The following is an 18,823-nucleotide window of genomic DNA, read 5'->3' as shown; positions in this document are numbered from 1 at the left end:
GGTTGCAGCCGTCATTGTTGTTTGGCGGGTCCGGGCTGGGGATTCGAACCCGCCACCTTAGGTGTACGTGGCTGGCACCTTAGCCGGTTGAGCTATAGGCGCCGAGCCTACATATATGCTTTCAATATATATATTTCGTATATGTATAATAATTTCCATCATTTAGTTAATATTATTCATACTTTCTCTGTTCCTATTTATTCTCTCATTGACCAAGTACAATTATGTTTCTGTGAAATTTTGCTTTTATTTTTTAGTTTGACTATATATTTTGATATAGTTATTTGGGATATCTCATTCATGACTGTTGTCTATTCACTGTAAATTTTGTTACTTATTAACATAGTATTCCTCCTTTTTCTGTCTAATACTTTTTGTACTGAATTCTGCTTTGTCTAATACACATATGGCTATACTTCCTCTTTTTGTTTCTTGGTGGTGTCGCTAGTTGTTTTGTTTTTAATCTTTTTGTATAGGAATGCCTCATTTAAGCAGTATATAGTTAAATTTTGTAGTCTTTATTTTTAGTAGGAGCTACCGTTTACAAGGAGTGCCAGGCTCTATGCCAAGAGACTTTCTAGGTATAATTTCTCATTTAACCTTTAGAACAAATCCAAGAAGCTGACCCTATTACACCTATTTCAGAGATGAGGAAATTGAGGTTCATAGAGGTTAAGTAACTTACATAGGTTGATCTTTCTTACTCAATACCTGACTGCTATTAGAAGCTTTCTCTCAAATCTAGTTGTATGGGTATACATAACCCATAACTGGATTTCCATGTTACTTGTCTCAAGTGCTGTGCTCAATTGAGGAGAGAGCTCCTGGAGCCTGTTTGTCTGCTTGTACAGGGGACAATTTATTTCTAAGTAAATTAAAGCTGTGTGTAGTTCTTTCATTATTAAAGTAGTAAGTGAAAAACTACAACCTTAATGACTTCATATCCCAGAATACAATAAACTTCCTGTCCATTTCTGCCCCATCTTATGTTACTAAAAGTCATTTTCCCTGAGTAGATGTGGAAAGGAGGTCGCTGACTGATGTTACGGATGCACCGAGGCTGGTGACATTTCTCTGGCTACGTTAGAAAGCAGCTTCCTCACAGTGGCAGCAAGGGGCTTCCTTCTCAGCTAGGTCATGGTGTCCCTGCAAGAATGTACAGAATAGGCAAACCTGCTGCCTTCCTGTTTGGCCCGACAAGCGAAACTCCTCTTAGGATATGGTACTTCATAAGTATGAAGTATTCCATTTCCTGTGCTGTTACAACTTGGAAAGTATGTCTGTTTCTGAGAACATTTTAATGGGAAGGAAGGCAAGTTTAAATAGTTGCTAGTAGTTTATTATCTTCTTAAGCAAGGACATTTTAGAGCCATTAGGCTTTTCTTTCTACTTTTAAAAAGCCTGAACTATGTATGAGAGGGATAAGTATGTTAAGAGATAGGGAAGGGTGGCTTGAAATTTTGATAATTATTTACCAATATATTTTCTTAAGACATCCTTTGAAGTTAATGAGTGCCGAAAAATTGAGACTCTGGAAAATGTGGATCTGGATTTCAATGATGATGTCACAGAACTGGAAACTTTTGGAGAAACCACGACCAAACCGTCAAAGTCACCAAGTCCAACAAGTACCTCCACGGTACCCAGCGTGACTGATCCTCCCCCAGCCCCTAAAGCAGCAGCTGTACCTGTGGCACCAAGTGCATCAGACATTTGTGCTAATTCTAGAAGTTTATCTCAGATGCTGATGGCACAATTGCAAAAGGAGAAACAACTGGTCACTGGCAAGACTGGTCGCCCTGACGAGAGCAGAAACAAAGATGGTCAGGAATTTGAACCAAGTGGTGAAAAGGTTTCAAATTCTGGCAAGCCATTGATGCAAGATAGAGACTTGACTACATCTGAAGCCTTACAGTTAAAAAGTTCTAAGGAAACTGAAACTTCTAATAAAAATGCTATGTCTGTAGATGTGGAACGTACCAATGATGGGAGGCTAAATGTTGTAGGCAACGCACGTAACTCAAAGGAAAAAACTGTTGCATCAGCAGCAGCTACATCTGAAGATGCGCTTCTTTCCAGTAGCGATACAGACGAGGACTGTTTAGTCATAGATACAGACTGTAAAAATAATAGTAATGGGAAGACGCCTGCTGTGGATTCTGATTTAAGGTCTAGAACAGCTAGCCCAAATTCTTCCTCAGGACAGGCATCTGTAGGAAACCAGGCTAATACTGCTTGTAGTCCAGAAGAGTCATGTGTTTTAAAAAAACCTATCAAACGAGTATATAAAAAATTTGATCCAGTTGGAGAGATTTTAAAAATGCAGGATGAGCTCTTAAAGCCAATTTCCAGAAAAGTACCTGAATTGCCCTTAATGAACTTAGAAAATTCTAAACACCCCTCTGTTTCTGAGCAATTCTCTGCTCCTTTAGATGCCTCCAGATGGCCTTCCACATTTCAGAAGCCAAAAGGACGTAAGTAAATGTTGATAAAGAACTTATACCGTTGTATCTGTTACATTTCCTTAGATTACCCCGCCCCCCCATTCCTTCACTTACTCTTTGTTATAACCTGTTTTGCGTTGTCTGCATAGTCACTGATATTTCACTTATCAACCTACTGTGCAGTATTTCAGCTTCTAAACCATTCTCTTTAGATATGTACCTAAAGGTTAATGAGCAGTATAGTGGCTACTAAGCTATAATGTAATATAAGTTAGCTCACCAAACTGGTAAGGAGTGAATGTATCAAAAACAACTATAAACATCAGTCCTTCTAGGATGTATTTATATTTGGTGTTTGCAGTTCTGTACATTTTAATTTTGTGAAATATAAATCTGTTCCTCAGCTCTGCCTAGATTACTTTTTTAAAACTTTTTTTTTCCTTCTCACATGATATGCTATTGTATTAATTTATACTTTACCTAGAGTTAGTGGAGGTAATACTTAAAAGGAAGAGAAATTTAAAGCTTGGATTTCAGCTCTTCCCTGCAATTTAAACAGAAATGGCAATAGTGTGAGCATTAAGTATACAGAGGAAAGGGTACAAGTGAATCTTTCTCAAAGTAGAATATTAGAATATTAACGTCTTAACACAATAACTAAGAAAATGACATGAAGGCTATGTTAACCAGTTTGATGAAAATATTTCAAATTGTATATGAAAACACCACACTGTACCCCATGATTGCATTAATGTACACAGCTATCATTTAATTAAGAAAAAATTATGCAGAGGAAGTAGAAAGTTAACATGGATAGAAGTTTCAAAATAGTTAATGGAATGGTTTTATTCTGCATTATGGTGGGTAAAGAGCTAATGTATTTTAAAATAAAAATGAGAAACATTATTTTTAAAGGTTTGCCATATGAACTTCAGGACTATGTTGAAGATACATCGGAATATACGGCTCCCCAGGAAGGAAATTTTGTTTATAAGTTATTTAGCCTTCAAGACCTGTTGTTACTCGTGCGTTGCAGTCTCCAGAGGATAGAGACAAGACCACGTTCTAAAAAACGGAAGAAGATCAGAAGAGTAAGTTGCTATTTGGGGAGTTAAGATATGGTAGCATAAGTAGACAATTAGCGAATAGTTAACATGCCATTGCTGTGGAGTTTAACTGTTAATTGCGGATCACTCTTAGAGTAGTGTTTACAGGGTATGTCTTTTCACTAAAATACTGAAGTCAATTTTAGTAAGGGAAAATGCTTAATTATATGTCATAGTCATAAATGTCAGTAATATTCTTTCATAGAACGTATGGATTGAATAGCCCCAATTCAAAAATCTGAAATCCAAAATGCTCCAAAATCTAAAACATTTTAAATGCGGATGTGACACTATGAAAGTTTCAACCTGACCACATGTGACAGTCACAATCCTGTGTTTTAAAAAAACCTATCAAACGAGTATATAAGAAATTTGATCCAGTTGGAGAGATTTTAAAAATGCAGGATGAGCTCTTAAAGCCAATTTCCAGAAAAGTACCTGTCAAAAACTTTGTTTCACACATAAAATGATTAAAAATACTATGTAAAATTATCCTAAGGTTATGTGTGTATAAGGTATATATGAAACATAAATGAATTTGTAAATATTCCAAAATCTGAAAAAATCCCAAATCTGAAACACTTTGGGTCCCAAGCTTTTTGGATAAGGGGTATTCATCCTATGTAAAGTTTATGAAAAATGTCTATCAGTTTGACCTGGATAAGCCCATATATTCCTGTTTTCTCTGTGGCTTTAGCTTTCCATTAGGACGTGTGAGCCCTTTTCTCTCTAAATTTGGGTCTTTCATAACTCACTTTAGAAGTCTAAGTTTTGGAAAATAGGCTTTCCCAAACATTAGTCTTTTGGAGAATGTTAGATGACTGTATCTCCTTTCTTTTCGCCCTGTTTTTTCCTTTTGATTTTGGTGTAAGTATTTTCCTCAGAGGAAGGAATTATGTATTGCAGTTTGAGGAATTACTTTTATGTATCCTCTTTTCATGTTTGATATTTGAGGTTCCCTTTCAGATTCATTTGAATTTTTCTGTGAATAAATACTGAATTCTGGTAAATAAAGAGAAGCTTCTGTATTATAATTGATTGTATAACAAATATTATAATGTTTTTCCTTTAAGTTTTTAAGGGAATTTTTTTCTATTTGTCTTGGTATACTTTTCTTTTTAAGTTTTGGTATCTCTGTTTTTTAGTATATAACCCACTGTCCAATCAGAATCATCACTGACCCCTTCAGAATGTCATTGTGTCTGGGGATAGGGATTAGATGAATCCTGAATAGTAGTGTTCCAGGACTGATCCTTTGGAATACTGTGCGACTACCATCTCATATCACAGAATAGCTGAAAACAAATTTAAAAGGGAAAGTGGTGGGAGCCGTTCCATACTGCTGATAACAGCAGTGTAAAAGTTTGACTGCCCCAGCCAACTCTAAGGCTAGCCCATCAGATCTAGGGTGTACACTTTGTCAAATCCATGGACTTGGTCTTGATAATATTTTTATCATTTGTTAAGTAGAAGGAAGATTGTGAATGAATTATTAAATTCCTATGTTATTAAATTTCTAATTCTCATAATTTAGTTTTTACTATGGACTTAGGCTTGAAATGTTAGAAACCAAATGGTTTTGAATTTCATGTAAGAGTAGTGCTTTTTACAAGAGAAAATCAAGGAATGACAGTATAAGTTTGATACTAGTCTCCTCTAGATAAATGCTAATATTCTCTGAATTTAGAGTTCACTTTATCTGCCAGTTTCTTCCCTGCCTCATCTATATTTAACTGTGATAAATTCAAAGATCATAAGCTTAAGCATCTTGAATACATAGTGTCAGTGCTGTGGATGGTATCTTCAAGGTTTATTTCTTTAATTCTTTTCTCTCTCTCTCTCTCTCTGATTAATTTTGGGGCTAACCTCATTTCTTTCACTTTCTACCCAGTGAACCCTTTCCACTTTGTATTTCTTTCAGCTTGTACCCCTTAGAAATTTTTTTTTTATTTTTTAGGGACAGAGTCTCACTTTGTCACCCTTAGTGGAGTGCTGTGGTGTCACAGCTCACATCAACCTCCAGCTCTTGGGCTTAGGGGATTCTCTCCCTTCAGCCTCCTGAGTAGCTGGGACTACAGGCGCCTGCCACAATGCCCAGCTATTTTGTTGTTGTTGTTGCAGTTTGGCCAGGACCAGGTTCAAACTCGTCACCCTCAGTATATGGGGCTGGTGCCCTCCTCACTGATCCATAGGCACCATCCACCACTTAGAAATTTTTGATGGGCAGTGCCTGTTAAGAATAGCCTAGGCAGAGCTGGGTGCAGTGCTCATACCAGCACTTGGGAGGTTGAGGTGGGGGATTGCCTGAGCTCACAGGTTTGAGACCAGTCTGAGCCAGAGAAAGACCTTGTCTTTAAAAATATCCAGATGTAGTCCCAGCTACTAGGGAGGCTGAGGCAAGAGGATCACTTGAACCCAAGAGTTTGTGGTTACTGTGAGCTATGATGCCTCGGCACTCTACCAAGGGTGACAAAGTGAGACTCTATCTCAAAAAAAAAAAAAAAAAAAAGAGAGAAAGAATAGCCTAGGTAAATTTTGATACTGATTTAATTCCTTGGTTTTTTTTTTTTTTTTTGGAGACAGAGTCTCACTATGTCATCCTTGGTAGTGCGATGGTGTCACACAGCTCACAGCAACCTCAAATTCTTGGGTTTAAGCTATTGTCTTGCCTCAGCCTCCCAAGTAGCTGGCACTACAGGCACCCACTACAACACCTGTCTATTTTTGTTGTTGTTGTTGTAGTTGTCATTGTTGTTTTTAGCAAGCCCAGGCCAGGTTCAAACCAGCCAGCCCCAGTGTATGTGGCTGGTGCACTAACCACTGAGCTATGGGTGCTGAGCCCTGATTTAATTCTTCAATAAGACAAATAGGTAAAGACATTGCCATTCACTTGACTAAAGTGAAATTTGTCAATGTTAAGACATAACTTTATAGGAGAGAATTCATTCTTCATTAAAATACATCAAAACAATTGAACCTTAAAGAATATCCACATAGAAGTCTTGTATTTCTGATTGCATCGTATTCAGAGTAAAATTTCAAAATTTTCTGTGAGCATTTATCTTATTGTATTATACGTAATAGTTTAGCATTCATGGCTTAGATCCCTTAGTAGACAGTGTGCCCCTTGGAACCATGTCCTATTCATCTCTGTATGTTTTGTACCATAGAAATTCAATAAATAGGTATTGAAAAAATGAGAAAATGGAGAGGTAAAGAGGATATCATTCAGGAATATTTAGCAACCTCTTTTTTTTTTTTTTTTTTTTTGAGATAGAGCCTCAAGCTGTCCCCATGGGTAGAGTGCTGTGGCATCATAGCTCACAGCAACCTCCAACTCCTGGGCTCAAGCAAGTCTCCTGCCTCAGCCTCCCAAGTAGCTGGGACCACAGGCGCCCGCCACAACGCCTGGCTATTTTTTGGTTGCAGCCATCATTGTTGTTTTTTGGCGGGCCCTCCCTGGATTCGAACCCGCCACCTTAAGTGTATGTGGCTGGCGTCTTAGCCACTTGAGCCACAGGCGCTGAGCCTAGCAACCTCTTTAGAGAGGTTGAGGCACTAGTTTGAAAATTTTTAATGTGGTACTATTTAATTAGGTCTGAATATATATCTTCATTAATATTTCCTACCTAAAAACAAACTTGTTCAGATAGAGCTTTAAAATCCTAACAAGTCTCTGGAACCTCTGATGTCCAACAACCTCGTCTCTCTTTTGTTTTTCCTTGTTCTTCAATTCTGTGTTATCATAGTTGAGATCTTAGTTTCCAGGATCGTGTACCCTTCCTTATCAAGACTTTGCTTAAGCTGCTCTGCACAGGAGAACTGAAAAACAGCAGCAGTCTCAAATAATGGGGTGAAATGAACAGGCAAATCTGGGCCACAAGACACAGCTGGAATTTACTGAGTTCTACATATAATTATGAAATCCAGACCACGTAACTGTAGATGATTTGATATTATTTGTTATCATCTGTTTCAATTAACAAAATATCCTCAGGGCTGTATTCCAAAATGTTCAAAGAATTTAAATCCAGTTATTTTAAACTTTATATTGGCATTCTAGGGCTATAAAAAGAGATCCTGACGGTGGCAAATGTTAGGAGGAATAAAAGATACCTAAACAGGTTGAGGAGAGGATACTAGCTGTAAAATATTTATTTAAGAATATATGTAGAAGTTTAAAAGGTTTATGTGAAAAATTGGAAGACAGAACTAAGAAAAGCATTCACTGGGGAGAAAAGGAGCCACTTGTCAAGGGAAAAGGAAATAGAAAATGTCATTTTTATAGTATGAAAACTTTGTACTTAAAAGTTTCAATTTTGGAATTCTAAGGAAAGATAAAATATTCAGGCCTTTTTCCCCCTGGCTTCCTGGAGGTGGCAGTAGAATACATATAGAAATTAAAACGAGATTATGGAAGTATTATCAAAGAGAATCTCCCAAAGTATTTCCTTTTCAGAAACTATATGTATTTTTTTAATTAACTCTCTTACCCATTTCTGATCCCAGTGAAGGGATTTTTTTTTTTTTTTACCAAGTATTTTTTCCCCAGCTCTGCCATAATCCAGCTGTGTATCCTAGAGGAAGTTTAACTTTCCGAGCCTCATTTCTTTAGCTCCTTTTTGCTCTAAGGTTATAAGAGACTAAATCATATGCAGGTTACCATTTGCTGAAGAATTATTATGTAATGAAATGCTTTTAACAATCAAATCATCCTAATCACAATTTAATTTTTGGTTTTTTTATTGAGAAGACAAGTTAGGGGCCTTACTGTTGGAAAGTACGGTCCCTGGAGCAAAAGCTTATAAGCAATGCAAAACCTTAGGTTCCACCCCAAATCCTACGTTTTAACAAAATCACCGGGTTATTCGTGTACCCATTGAAATTTATGAAGCACCTTTTAAAGTTTTACTGAATCCAAAGGTGATCGTATAAAATATAGTCATTGTTGATAACAGAAATTTTACTGAATTCGACTCGCTCTTACCACCACCATTGTACCAAGCCCACTAAGTTTGCCACGTTGTAGAAATCCATAATTCAGAAACATAAATGAAGTACTTTCAAATCTGTAAATAGTAACACCTTAGTATAATTTTAGAAATACTAACTAGCCGTATCACTTTGAGTAAGTACCTTAAAGTATTTCTGCAGCTGGAAACAGACTTTAGGAGCAGAATTTTCTTTGCCAGATATGAGGTAGCGTGGACAGTGAGCAGGACCACCATCATATTTCACAGACATGTATTTCTTTGCATATTCTCTTAGACCAGTAACAGGTACAGTCATTTTACATAATTTTTGTAGTAAATACTGGTCCTGACCAGTAAAGTCTGAATGGATAATTTGTCACTTTGTGTCTGAAATAAAACCTTTATGTTGATGATAATGACATCTATAGGTATTAGTATTAGGTATTAATGCTCATTCATTTATGAAATGACAACAAGCTGCTTGGAGTGTTTGTACCTGAGATAGTATTATCAGTTCTTTAAAGGAGCAAAAGATTCACCTTTTCTTTTCTATTGAGAATAGTATATATTACAGTCATGGCTTCCCAGCATCTAGCTTTGAACGTTTGGGCAATTATGTACCATAGGCTCTTTTCTAAGGATCCTACTGTTAGTCACGTTATCCCACAGAAATAAAATGTTGCATATGTGGGGAAGTATGCTGGGGACAGGAGTACCAAGGAGGGATCTTTTTCTTTTATCCATTCACCTCTCACCTGCACCTATGAAGCGTCATATCGGGCTCAAATGGGACCCTGATTCTGTCCTACCCTAAGCGAAAGCAGGAAATAAGATTACCAGAAAGCATTTCGAAAGTGGCAAAGCTATATAGGCAAATGTATTTGCTATTAATAGTGAATCAATGGAGCTTTGAAAAAGTATCATCTTGCACTGCAGCAAGTTCCAGTTTATGTACTGCCAAAAGTGGAGTATCAAGCTTGTTACGGAGTTGAAGCTCTGACTGAAAGTGAACTTTGTTGCTTATGGACTGAAAGTTTGTTGCATTCCAACTGTTCCTTTTATGTCGGTAAGTTATACAAGCTTTGTTCTTCTTTTTAATTTCTTTATAAGCACATACTTTAAAGTTAATTTGTAACTACTTTCATTCTGTACTTCTTTGTTTGCAACTTTCTGATTGTGTTAACATTCTTTTCTATTAAATCCCCATTCGTCCTCCAAAATGAAATAGTGAGATGGAGTTAGTGATAACTGTATGTTTCTCTTTAGCTGTACAAGGATGTCATCATACTATTTCTATTTTTAAAGTATCTATTTAACAGTATAATTAAATAAAAATACATATATTTTTCTAACAAGCTCCTTTAAGAAGTACTATTTGATTTATTGTTTGACTTATACATATATTTTGAAATTTTCTTAAAATTAAGACATTGTTTTTTGAATCTCTAATACTATCTTGATGAAATTATTTTTTTTCCATGGGGAGGGGGCTAGGGAGAAGGAAGGAAGGGAGAAGGGGGGATGAAATGATTTTTTATTATTTGTTTTGTTTGGGAGAGACAAGACTTAAGGGATTTAATTTACATTGGCCGAGTTCATGTACAGTTATACTTCAAATGATAAATTATTTGCTAATCATTCTTGGTATTATTTCCTCCCACTAGAATGCTTAATCCCAAACATCTCGATTCATCCATCCCTCTGAATCTAGCCTAACCATCTCAGACTGCCCTTTCATGCCCGTCTCTTCCCTCCGTTGGTCTCTCAGTGCATTGTGTTATACTTCTCTTATGACTTGTTACTTTCTATTAGGTCATTAAACGTGAAATATCCAATTTTTGAGTCAAAAGTTTAGCTTATTATATCTCAAGCAAGAAGCAGTACGATTAGGCTGGGTATGGTGGCTCATCACACCTGTAGTCCTAATCTGGGAGGCCACAGCAGGTGGATTGCCTGAGCTCACGAGTTTGAGACTAGCCTAAACCAGAGCAAGACCTCATCTCTAAAAATAGCCAGGCATTGTGGTGGGTGCCGATAGTCCTAGCCCACCCTAGACTGAGGCAAAAGAATCACGTTAGCCCAAGGGTTTGAGGTTGCTGTGAGCTGTGATACTATAGCACTCTACCAAGGGTGACAAAGTGAGACTCTGTCTGGAAAAAAAAAAAGGCAGTACGAGTAATCAAAGTACACGCCTATACTGTTGACACACTTGTGCCATCTTAACAATGTAGCGTGTTTATGCTAGCAGTCGAAGAGCCTGGAGAGCGAGTGGAAGTGAAATTGCGAAAGGCTTTTTCCACAGTTTGCTGAGAATTGAATATTTTTTCTCGTTAGAAGTGGTCCGAAGAATGGAGGAAGTGGTAGTCAGTTGTGCAAGGTCTCATGAATGCAGTGGATGACAGAGGATTTCCAAGTCCAGCTCCTATAGTTTGAGCAGCATTATTTGTAGGATGCGGTTGAGTATTGTTTTATAACGGCATTGCCCCAGTCTCTATTGACCAGTCTCTGCTGCTTAATTCCAGGCATCCTCATCATTTCATCTAGCTGGCTGCAGTAGACATCCACTGTAATCAGTGGACCAGGTTTCATGAAGCCATAATGGATAATACCAGTGCTGCACCATCAGACAGACCCCAGTAGCTTTTTTTGATAAATATTTGGTTTGGGACTATGTTTCAGCACTTCATCTTTTTATCTAGCCATTTTACTGAACATCTGCAATTGTCAAAAAGAATCCATTTTTCATCACACATAATGATACAGTGTAGAAATGTTTTACCTTTATGTCTTGACAGCAAAGAAAGACAAGTTTTGAGACATGATTTTTTCTGACACTCATTTAATTCATACTGAACCATCTGTCCAGCTTCTTTACCTCAAGGATTTGGTCCAATATTGTTGAAATAAGAATGTCAAACCTTAGGCTGGGCGCTGTGGCTCAATGGTTAGAGCGCCGGCTCTGTGCACCAGGGGTGGCGGGTTCCAACCTGGCCAGAGCCTGCTAAACAAAACCAAAACACAGGATGTCAGACCTTGCTGCTAATTCACATGTAGGTTGAGATGGGTTCACTTCCACTAGAGCTTTCAGCTCATCATTATTCACCTTGGTCTCAGGTCGCCTGCAGGGCTCATTTTCAAGATTGAAATCTTCAGAGCAGAACTTGTCCAACCATGGATGTACTGTGCATCACTAGCCACATCCTTCCAGGCGCCGTCTCTGCTATGTTGGTTCCTTAATGGAGCTCATATTCAGAAAATAACACAAATGTTTGACTGATCTGTGGTTTCACAAAAATCACTCTAAAACAAAATTTGAAAGATAATCACAAGCCAGAACATGCCCTTGCAACACTGAGGGTGTACCTTCACAGTAAAAATAAAACAAGAAGCGTCAAAGTGAATGGTCGGAGACATCAGCTGTCCCACTTAGTACCTAAGGAAGGTGGACATTCATACTTAATACACTTCCTTCCTGTTGGACAATATACAGCTGACGGTCAGATTCTGATAAAACTTGTTGTATTCTCATAGTGCTTAGCGTAATTCCTTATATGTAATAAATGTGGTAAGTGTGGTTTTTATTGCTTAAGAAAAGGTTATTCACATAACTTTTTTTTCCAATTTTGGTTAATCAGTTCTTTTCCATGTTTTATGATGGTATCAATGAGATAATAGATTCACTCTCTCTGCTCACCCCAGAAAGGAAGTGGCGACCTGTACCACTTGGTGGTACACTCCCTCTTCACCCTTTGTACATGTGCTGGGTGTTTGTTGTTTTAGTGTTTGGTCTAACCAGTGTTCGCCCAAAGATCTCACTCCAACAACCTTAATGTAAGTTACCTGAAAGTGATCGCCAGCCACCTACATTTTAGGAAAGGACCAAACAAAAACTTAACCAGTGAAATTCTTTTTAAAGAATGGAGATTCATGGCAAAAACATTTAAAGTTTGAGGTTTTTTAAAAAACAGCTCGACAGATAAAACTGCCATCAACTGTATGGATTACTTTATGTAAGGTAGTCTTAAAAGTCCTAAGTAATCATTGCCCTGTGTGCTGGTTATCCTCCACATCCTGTCTGCCTATGAGCCATTCATTTTAATGCACTGGGATGGTGTATTTGCTTTCTATAACAACTGTTTGGTGAAAAATATGTATTATTGTATGGCTGTGGGTTTTTGTTTTTGTTAGGTTTTGTCTTGGCTATGGGTATGTGAGGGGAGCAGTATGTTTTAAAATGGTATTTTAAAGCATCTGCGAGTTTTGGAGTGTATGCTTTTAGTTTAAAAAATGAGACCGTTCAAGAAAATCACTTGAAAGGTTCGTTAAAGTGGAGATGATGGCCCAAGCCTGGAGTGTCTAATTCAGCAGGTCTAGATGAGGACCTAAGACTTTCTGTTTCTCCGATGTTCTCAGGCAGTGCTGATGTTGCTAGTCCAGGGGTCACACTTAGCGAACCACTTCTATAGCTGGTGGTTTCCTTTTCAGGTAGAATAAATGCACTTGGTTTTTTCTCTGTTAGCTTTATCTCACTGAAACATTAATTACCCTGTTTCCTTGCATTGCAGTACTCTTTATCTTTTTGCCGCATAAAAATATTAAGATTTACTCCTTTAAGAATATTTCCTGAGAAGTGTCATCACCACTCTGTGTCTACCCAAATCCTGATCAGATCTACATAGTTGACCTACAGACAGTCTTCAATTTGCATAGTTCTGATAAGCCAAAATTTTAATTATTACATTAAATCATTACATTATATTACATTACATTACATCAGTGAGTAATTAATTAAAGTGTAGACTTCACTGGTGACTTTTCAGTTCACAAATAACTGCATAAATAAGAAGACACAACAAAATCAGTGACTGGTCATGTTGCTGCTTTCAGAGTCTGTTCTGACTGGTCACTGTGCACCTGTTACTGAGCTCATGCACCAACAAAGCAAGGTGTGCGGTTACGTTGCCCCCACGTTGCCCAGCGATAAACCCAAGTGATATTTTACCAATGTGGATAATTAAAAGAGGGAACTGGCCAAGATATATAGAAGCAAAGAAACAAAAAGTGGTATGACTTCAAGCAAAATTTGAATCAAACATAAATGGAATTATAGAAGGAACTAGAGGGAATGTTGACACAGCTGCCATTTGAGACTCTAGATTTGCTGCCAGATGAATTTACTGAAGGTGAACTTTGTGACATAAATGAGGAAAGTGGTTGTGACATAGAGGATGAAGTGGTGACACTGGCATAGGATTTTACATTGAAAGAACTCCTGAAGATATTTCATGACATTGAAAGCACAAAGGATTCTATGTTGGAAGCTGATTTTAACTTAGAAAGGAGTGTGACAGTTCACAGCATAGAAAAGATGCTGGCTTCCTATCGTCAGTTGTATAAAAAGGCAACAAGCACTATTCAAACCACTCCAGAAATAAAACACTTTCATTCTCAGTGATTTTAATGTTTTGAATTACAGTGTATAGCAGTGGTTCTCAACCTTCCTAATGCCGCGACCCTTTAATAGAGTTCCTCACATTGTGGTGACCCCAACCATAAAATTATTTTCATTGCCACTTCATAACTGTAATTTTGCTACTGTTATGAATCGTAATGTAAATATCTGATATGCAGGATGTATTTTCATTGTTACAAAGGGGTCGTGACCCACAGGTTGAGAACCACTGGTGTGTAGAATAAGCATTCTTTTCATTTTTATATCTATACATTTATAATTTTTTTCATTTTTCATTTTTATATCTATACATTTATAATTGATGGAGAATTTATGTAGTGTAATGCTTTGACAAAAAATGTAAAGGTAATTAAACAATTATTAATTTTCCCAGTGACTATTAAAATTGATTTCAGTGTTTCAACCTATATGATCATTTTTATGGTCCCACACTGCATGGAAAGCAAGGCCTGACTGCCTGTACACATAGGAATGTACCTACGTATGCATGAGTATGTATTTATACATGTATATGTGTGTGAATGTGTGCATGTATGTAAAGGTTCTATCTCTACTGTTAATATATGAAACTGCTTTCCATCGTTAACAAATACTTGACAGTCTGCTGTGACACACAGAAGAGATTGCTCATGGCTGAAGGGCGATGGCTGGGAAGCTTTTCCATCCCAAGCACTGCTTAGCTGCCCCAAGGGCCGAAGAGAGGAATCAATCTCTCTCTCTCTTTTTCATTAACTAGTTAATTTAATTTTTTTGTTTCAAAATGCTAAACGGGTTAAAATGTTTTTGATTACGTGGATCACTTCTGTAATGCTTGAGTGCCCATCACCCAAATAGTGTTCATTATACCCCCTAGGTAGGTTTTGCCCATCCCCTGCTCGATTTCCACTGCAGGATTACTCTCCTCTGTGCACACGTGAGCTCACGGGTCTGTTGCAGTTTAATAGCAAGTACAGGCTCAGCGCCTGTGGCTCAAGCGGCTAAGGCGCCAGCCACATACACCTAAGGTGGCAGGCAGTTTGAATCCAGCCTGGCCCGCCAAATAACAGTGAGGGCTGCAACCAAAAAATAGCCAGGTGTTGTGGCGGGCGCCTGTGGTCCCAGCTACCTGGGAGGCTGAGGCAGGAGACTTGCTTGAGCCTAGGAGTTGGAGGTTGCTGTGAGCTGTGATGCCATAGCACTCTACCCAGGGGGATAGTTTGAGGCTCTGTCTCAAAAAAAAAAAAAAAAAAAAAAATAGCAGGTACATGTGGTGCTTGTTGTTCTGGGAATGAATCTCTGAAGCACATAGATAACTCGTTTGAGGCCCACAGTTTAGAAAGCTCCAGTTGAAACTCTCCAGTTGAGAGTTGTAAGCTCCTTGAGGAATTAGGGCCTCCAAGCCCAGAGTAGGGGATTCTCTGGGTAGTTATCCTTGACAGACCATATTTGACATACACTATAAGACATACTTTTCATATTATTTCTTTAAAAAAGGTAAGAACTATTAGCAAATCTCCTCAAAGGCATATGTAATAAATCTCTAAAAATATTTTTTGTACTTAATATTCTCTTCCTATGATTTTTAAATCATCAAAATGTGTCTCTATTATCAGTAATGTCCCTGTGTAGTGAGTGTTGTGTATAGAGAGTGCAGAGGCGAAACTAAAAGTTGGCATACGAAATAGCAGGTAGGTGTGGGAACGAGTGGATTTGTTGTCTTAAAAGGAAGGCTTCAGGTAGCAATGTTTTCAATTAACTTCTTTGCATGAGCACGTAAAGCTAATGAAATGAAAGGGGGCGAGATGTGAAAATGAGATATTCAATTATCTAAATTTTTGTTGTCCCAGGGATTGGCATCAACTTTCCAGTAATTTGTTTTGGTAGCTAATACAGGGAGTTGAAAAAATAAAAACAAAATGGGTTATTTGAGCATTGAACCTGAATTGACGTTTCTAACTGTGGCGTGATGACTTGGTTCCATACTGACTGCGTCAAATGACATTCGACCCGGGACTGTCTTTTATCACTCTTCCTTGGTACATTTCAGCACTGTGGCGTTGTCTCAGCCTGTTCTGTCTTAGAACATACATGTTACTTTTAAAAATAGAAGCATCATCTTGAGAAGTTATGGTTTTGTTTTTTGGAATTCTAGATTCATGTCATGTTTGTAAGAAAGTAGGGCTGAGGAGATTAGTTTTTTTTTATTTTTTTAAACCATGGGAAATCATATGGTGTACTTTAAAAAATAATAAGTCGTATTTTTATAATCTGATTTTTATCTGAAGAACCAAGTGTGTTTTAGAGACATATTGAACAGGCCCAGAGTATACATTTGACTCTCTCTGTTTGCTTTGATAATAGGTACATGGATCTCTAAGAAAACTCTGTAAAAATGTAACTTTAATAGGAATTAGAAGCACCCACATTTGAACAGTTGTATTCATAGATTGTAAGCTTTGAAATGATTTTGTGTATGTGGACATGTGTGAACTTTTCTACATTCACCAAATATTTTAGAATGAATACATGTTCATTTTATAATCTAAATTTTTATGTCATTTTAAAATATAGCTTTACTTAATAGACTTAATAAAATGTATATTTCTCCACAAACACCTTTAAGGAGATTAATTTCTTGGGTATTTTTATTTTCTAAATATTGCAACTGCTTGTTCTTAAGTTTGATATTTTATTTTAGGGCATATTGACGCATTTACTTCAAAGCTTTTCCTGCTAGAAGAAATTACCTCAGAAGAATTAAAAGAAAAACTTCCAGCACTCAAGTAAGAAAGTTTACTCTGTGGTGGGAATTGAAAAACTTAAAGTTGTCACTAATTTTCCTTTCTCTCTAAATGCTGGTTAGATTTATTTTATTTTAATTTATTTCATTTATTTATGTATTTATTTATTTTGAGATAAGAGTCTCTCTGTGTCACCCTTGGTAGAGTACCTTGGCGTCATAGCTTACAGCAACTTCAAACTCTTGCCTCAGTCTCCCTTGTAGCTGGGAGTATAGGTGCCTGCCACAATACCTGGCTATTTTTTGTTGTTGTTGTTTGTTTGTTTGTTTGTTTGTTTAGCAGTCTGGGGCTGGGTTCAAACCCACCAGCCCCAGTGTATGTGGCTGGCACCCTAAGCACTGAGCTACGGGCGCTGAGCCTAGATTTAATTCATTTTAAGACTTTTAATCCTTTTATACATTGAGGCCTTCCCAGGCTTGGTTTATTTTTTTGGTTTTGTTTTTGTGTTTATCTTTTTACTGACATATAATAGTTGTACATATTTGGGGAGTGCGTGTTATATCTTATACCTGTATACAGTGTGTAATGATCAAATCAGGGAAATTGAGATATCTTGTCATCTCAAACATTTGTGTTGAGAAAATTACAGTTCTTCACTTGTAGCTATTTTGAAGTACAGAAGAAATTGTTGCCACCTGTGATTTCCCTGCTGTACTAGCAAATTCTAGAACTTATTTTTTCTGTCTAACTGTACTGTTGTACCCCTTAACCACATTCTCTTTACTCCCACTTTCCTTCCTAGACTCTGGTAGCCACCCTTCTCTCTACCTCCAGGAGGCACCCTTTGTTAGCTCCACATATGAGCAAGAACATGTGATATTTGTCTTTTTGTGCCTGCCTTAGTTCACTGAACATAATGACCTCCATTTCCATCCTTGATGACACAGATAACCCAATTTCATTCTTTTCTATGACTGAATAATATTCCATTGTGTGTATGTGGCACAAATTTTTTATCTGTCCATCCTTTGATGGAGCTCAGACCCAATTTGTGATCTGTCCACATTAATCATCTCCATCTCCAAATTAAGCATAGGGCCAGTACTGCCGACCTTTCTAGTTAAGGAGGCTAGAGCCAGAGAGCGGCCACCATCTTGAAGTGCATGAAGAGCAAGCATTTTACCCCTTTGTGAGGAAGGGAAAATAGGACAGTCTGAGACTCTTAGTTTGGCTATTCTGACTTAAAAAAGTTTGCCTTTCTGGCTTGGCACCTGTAGCACAGTGGTTACAGTACCAGTCACATGCACCGAGGCTGGCGGGTTCCAGCCCAGCCTGAGCCAGCTAAACAACAATGACAACTGCAACAAAAAATAGCTGGGCGTGTGACGGGGCACTTGTAGTCCCAGCTACTTGGGAGGCTGAGGCAAGAGAGTCTCTTACACCCAAGAGTTAGAGGTTGCTGTGAGCTGTGACCCCATGGCACTCTACCAAGGGTGGCATAATAAGACTCTGTCTCAAAAAAAAAAAACCAAAAAATGTTTGCCTTTCTACCAAGCATAGTATCTAATGAAATGAATTTATTGTATTCCCAACTTTTAAGTGCCTAAAAGCAAAAGGAAATAACTTAGGAATGTTATCTCATTTGCATCTCACAATTCCAAGCAAAGGGTGCTGGGGGTGTCATGTCCATTTTATGTTATGAGGAGACTGGGACTGAGGGCTGTGCCTCAGACCACATGGCTGTGCCTGGGGGTTCATATGTTTGACCGCTCAGGATGAAATGATGCTCACTTGTACTAACTACACATTTCTAGCTTCCAGGCTTGACATAGACTCAATTTAAGAGTCCCAGATTCAAATGTAAACTCTCTGCTTGTCCTTACACACATCTACTTCTATTCTGTGAATAGAAAAGCATTTCCACACCCTGTTCACCACCTGCCGCAACTCTCCCAATGAAAATCATGTTTTTAAAAAAGAAATAAGGGGGCTCGGCGCCTGTGGCTCAAGCGGCTGAGGCGCCAGCCACATACACCTAAGGTGGCGGGTTCAAATCCCCGGCTCGGGCCCGCCAAACAACAATGACGGCTGCAACCAAAAAATGGCC

General features: G+C 37.9%; 1 protein-coding gene across 2 annotated transcripts in view; it reads left to right on the top strand.

Moving 5' to 3' along the window:
- The window catches only part of ICE2 (interactor of little elongation complex ELL subunit 2), a 59,373-nt gene that overhangs the window by 25,019 nt on the left and 15,531 nt on the right, over positions 1 to 18,823 (top strand). Inside the window, exons 8-11 of one of the 2 annotated variants that reach the window (XM_023510136.1) lie at positions 1,493 to 2,474; positions 3,360 to 3,535; positions 9,460 to 9,589; positions 16,674 to 16,758. In XM_023510136.1, coding sequence (XP_023365904.1) covers positions 1,493 to 2,474; positions 3,360 to 3,535; positions 9,460 to 9,589; positions 16,674 to 16,758 — 1,373 coding nt within the window. Of the gene's footprint in view, positions 1 to 1,492; positions 2,475 to 3,359; positions 3,536 to 9,459; positions 9,590 to 16,673; positions 16,783 to 18,823 lie in introns of those variants that run through there. The other variant, XM_023510138.1, reaches the window with a different exon arrangement.

The sequence above is a fragment of the Otolemur garnettii genome, unplaced genomic scaffold (genome assembly GCF_000181295.1).
Source record: "Otolemur garnettii isolate 467f Iridium unplaced genomic scaffold, OtoGar3 scaffold00011, whole genome shotgun sequence".
Lineage (NCBI taxonomy): Eukaryota > Metazoa > Chordata > Mammalia > Primates > Galagidae > Otolemur > Otolemur garnettii.
The sequence above is the reverse complement of the archived record's forward strand: the minus strand, read 5'-3'. Positions and strand labels throughout refer to the sequence as shown.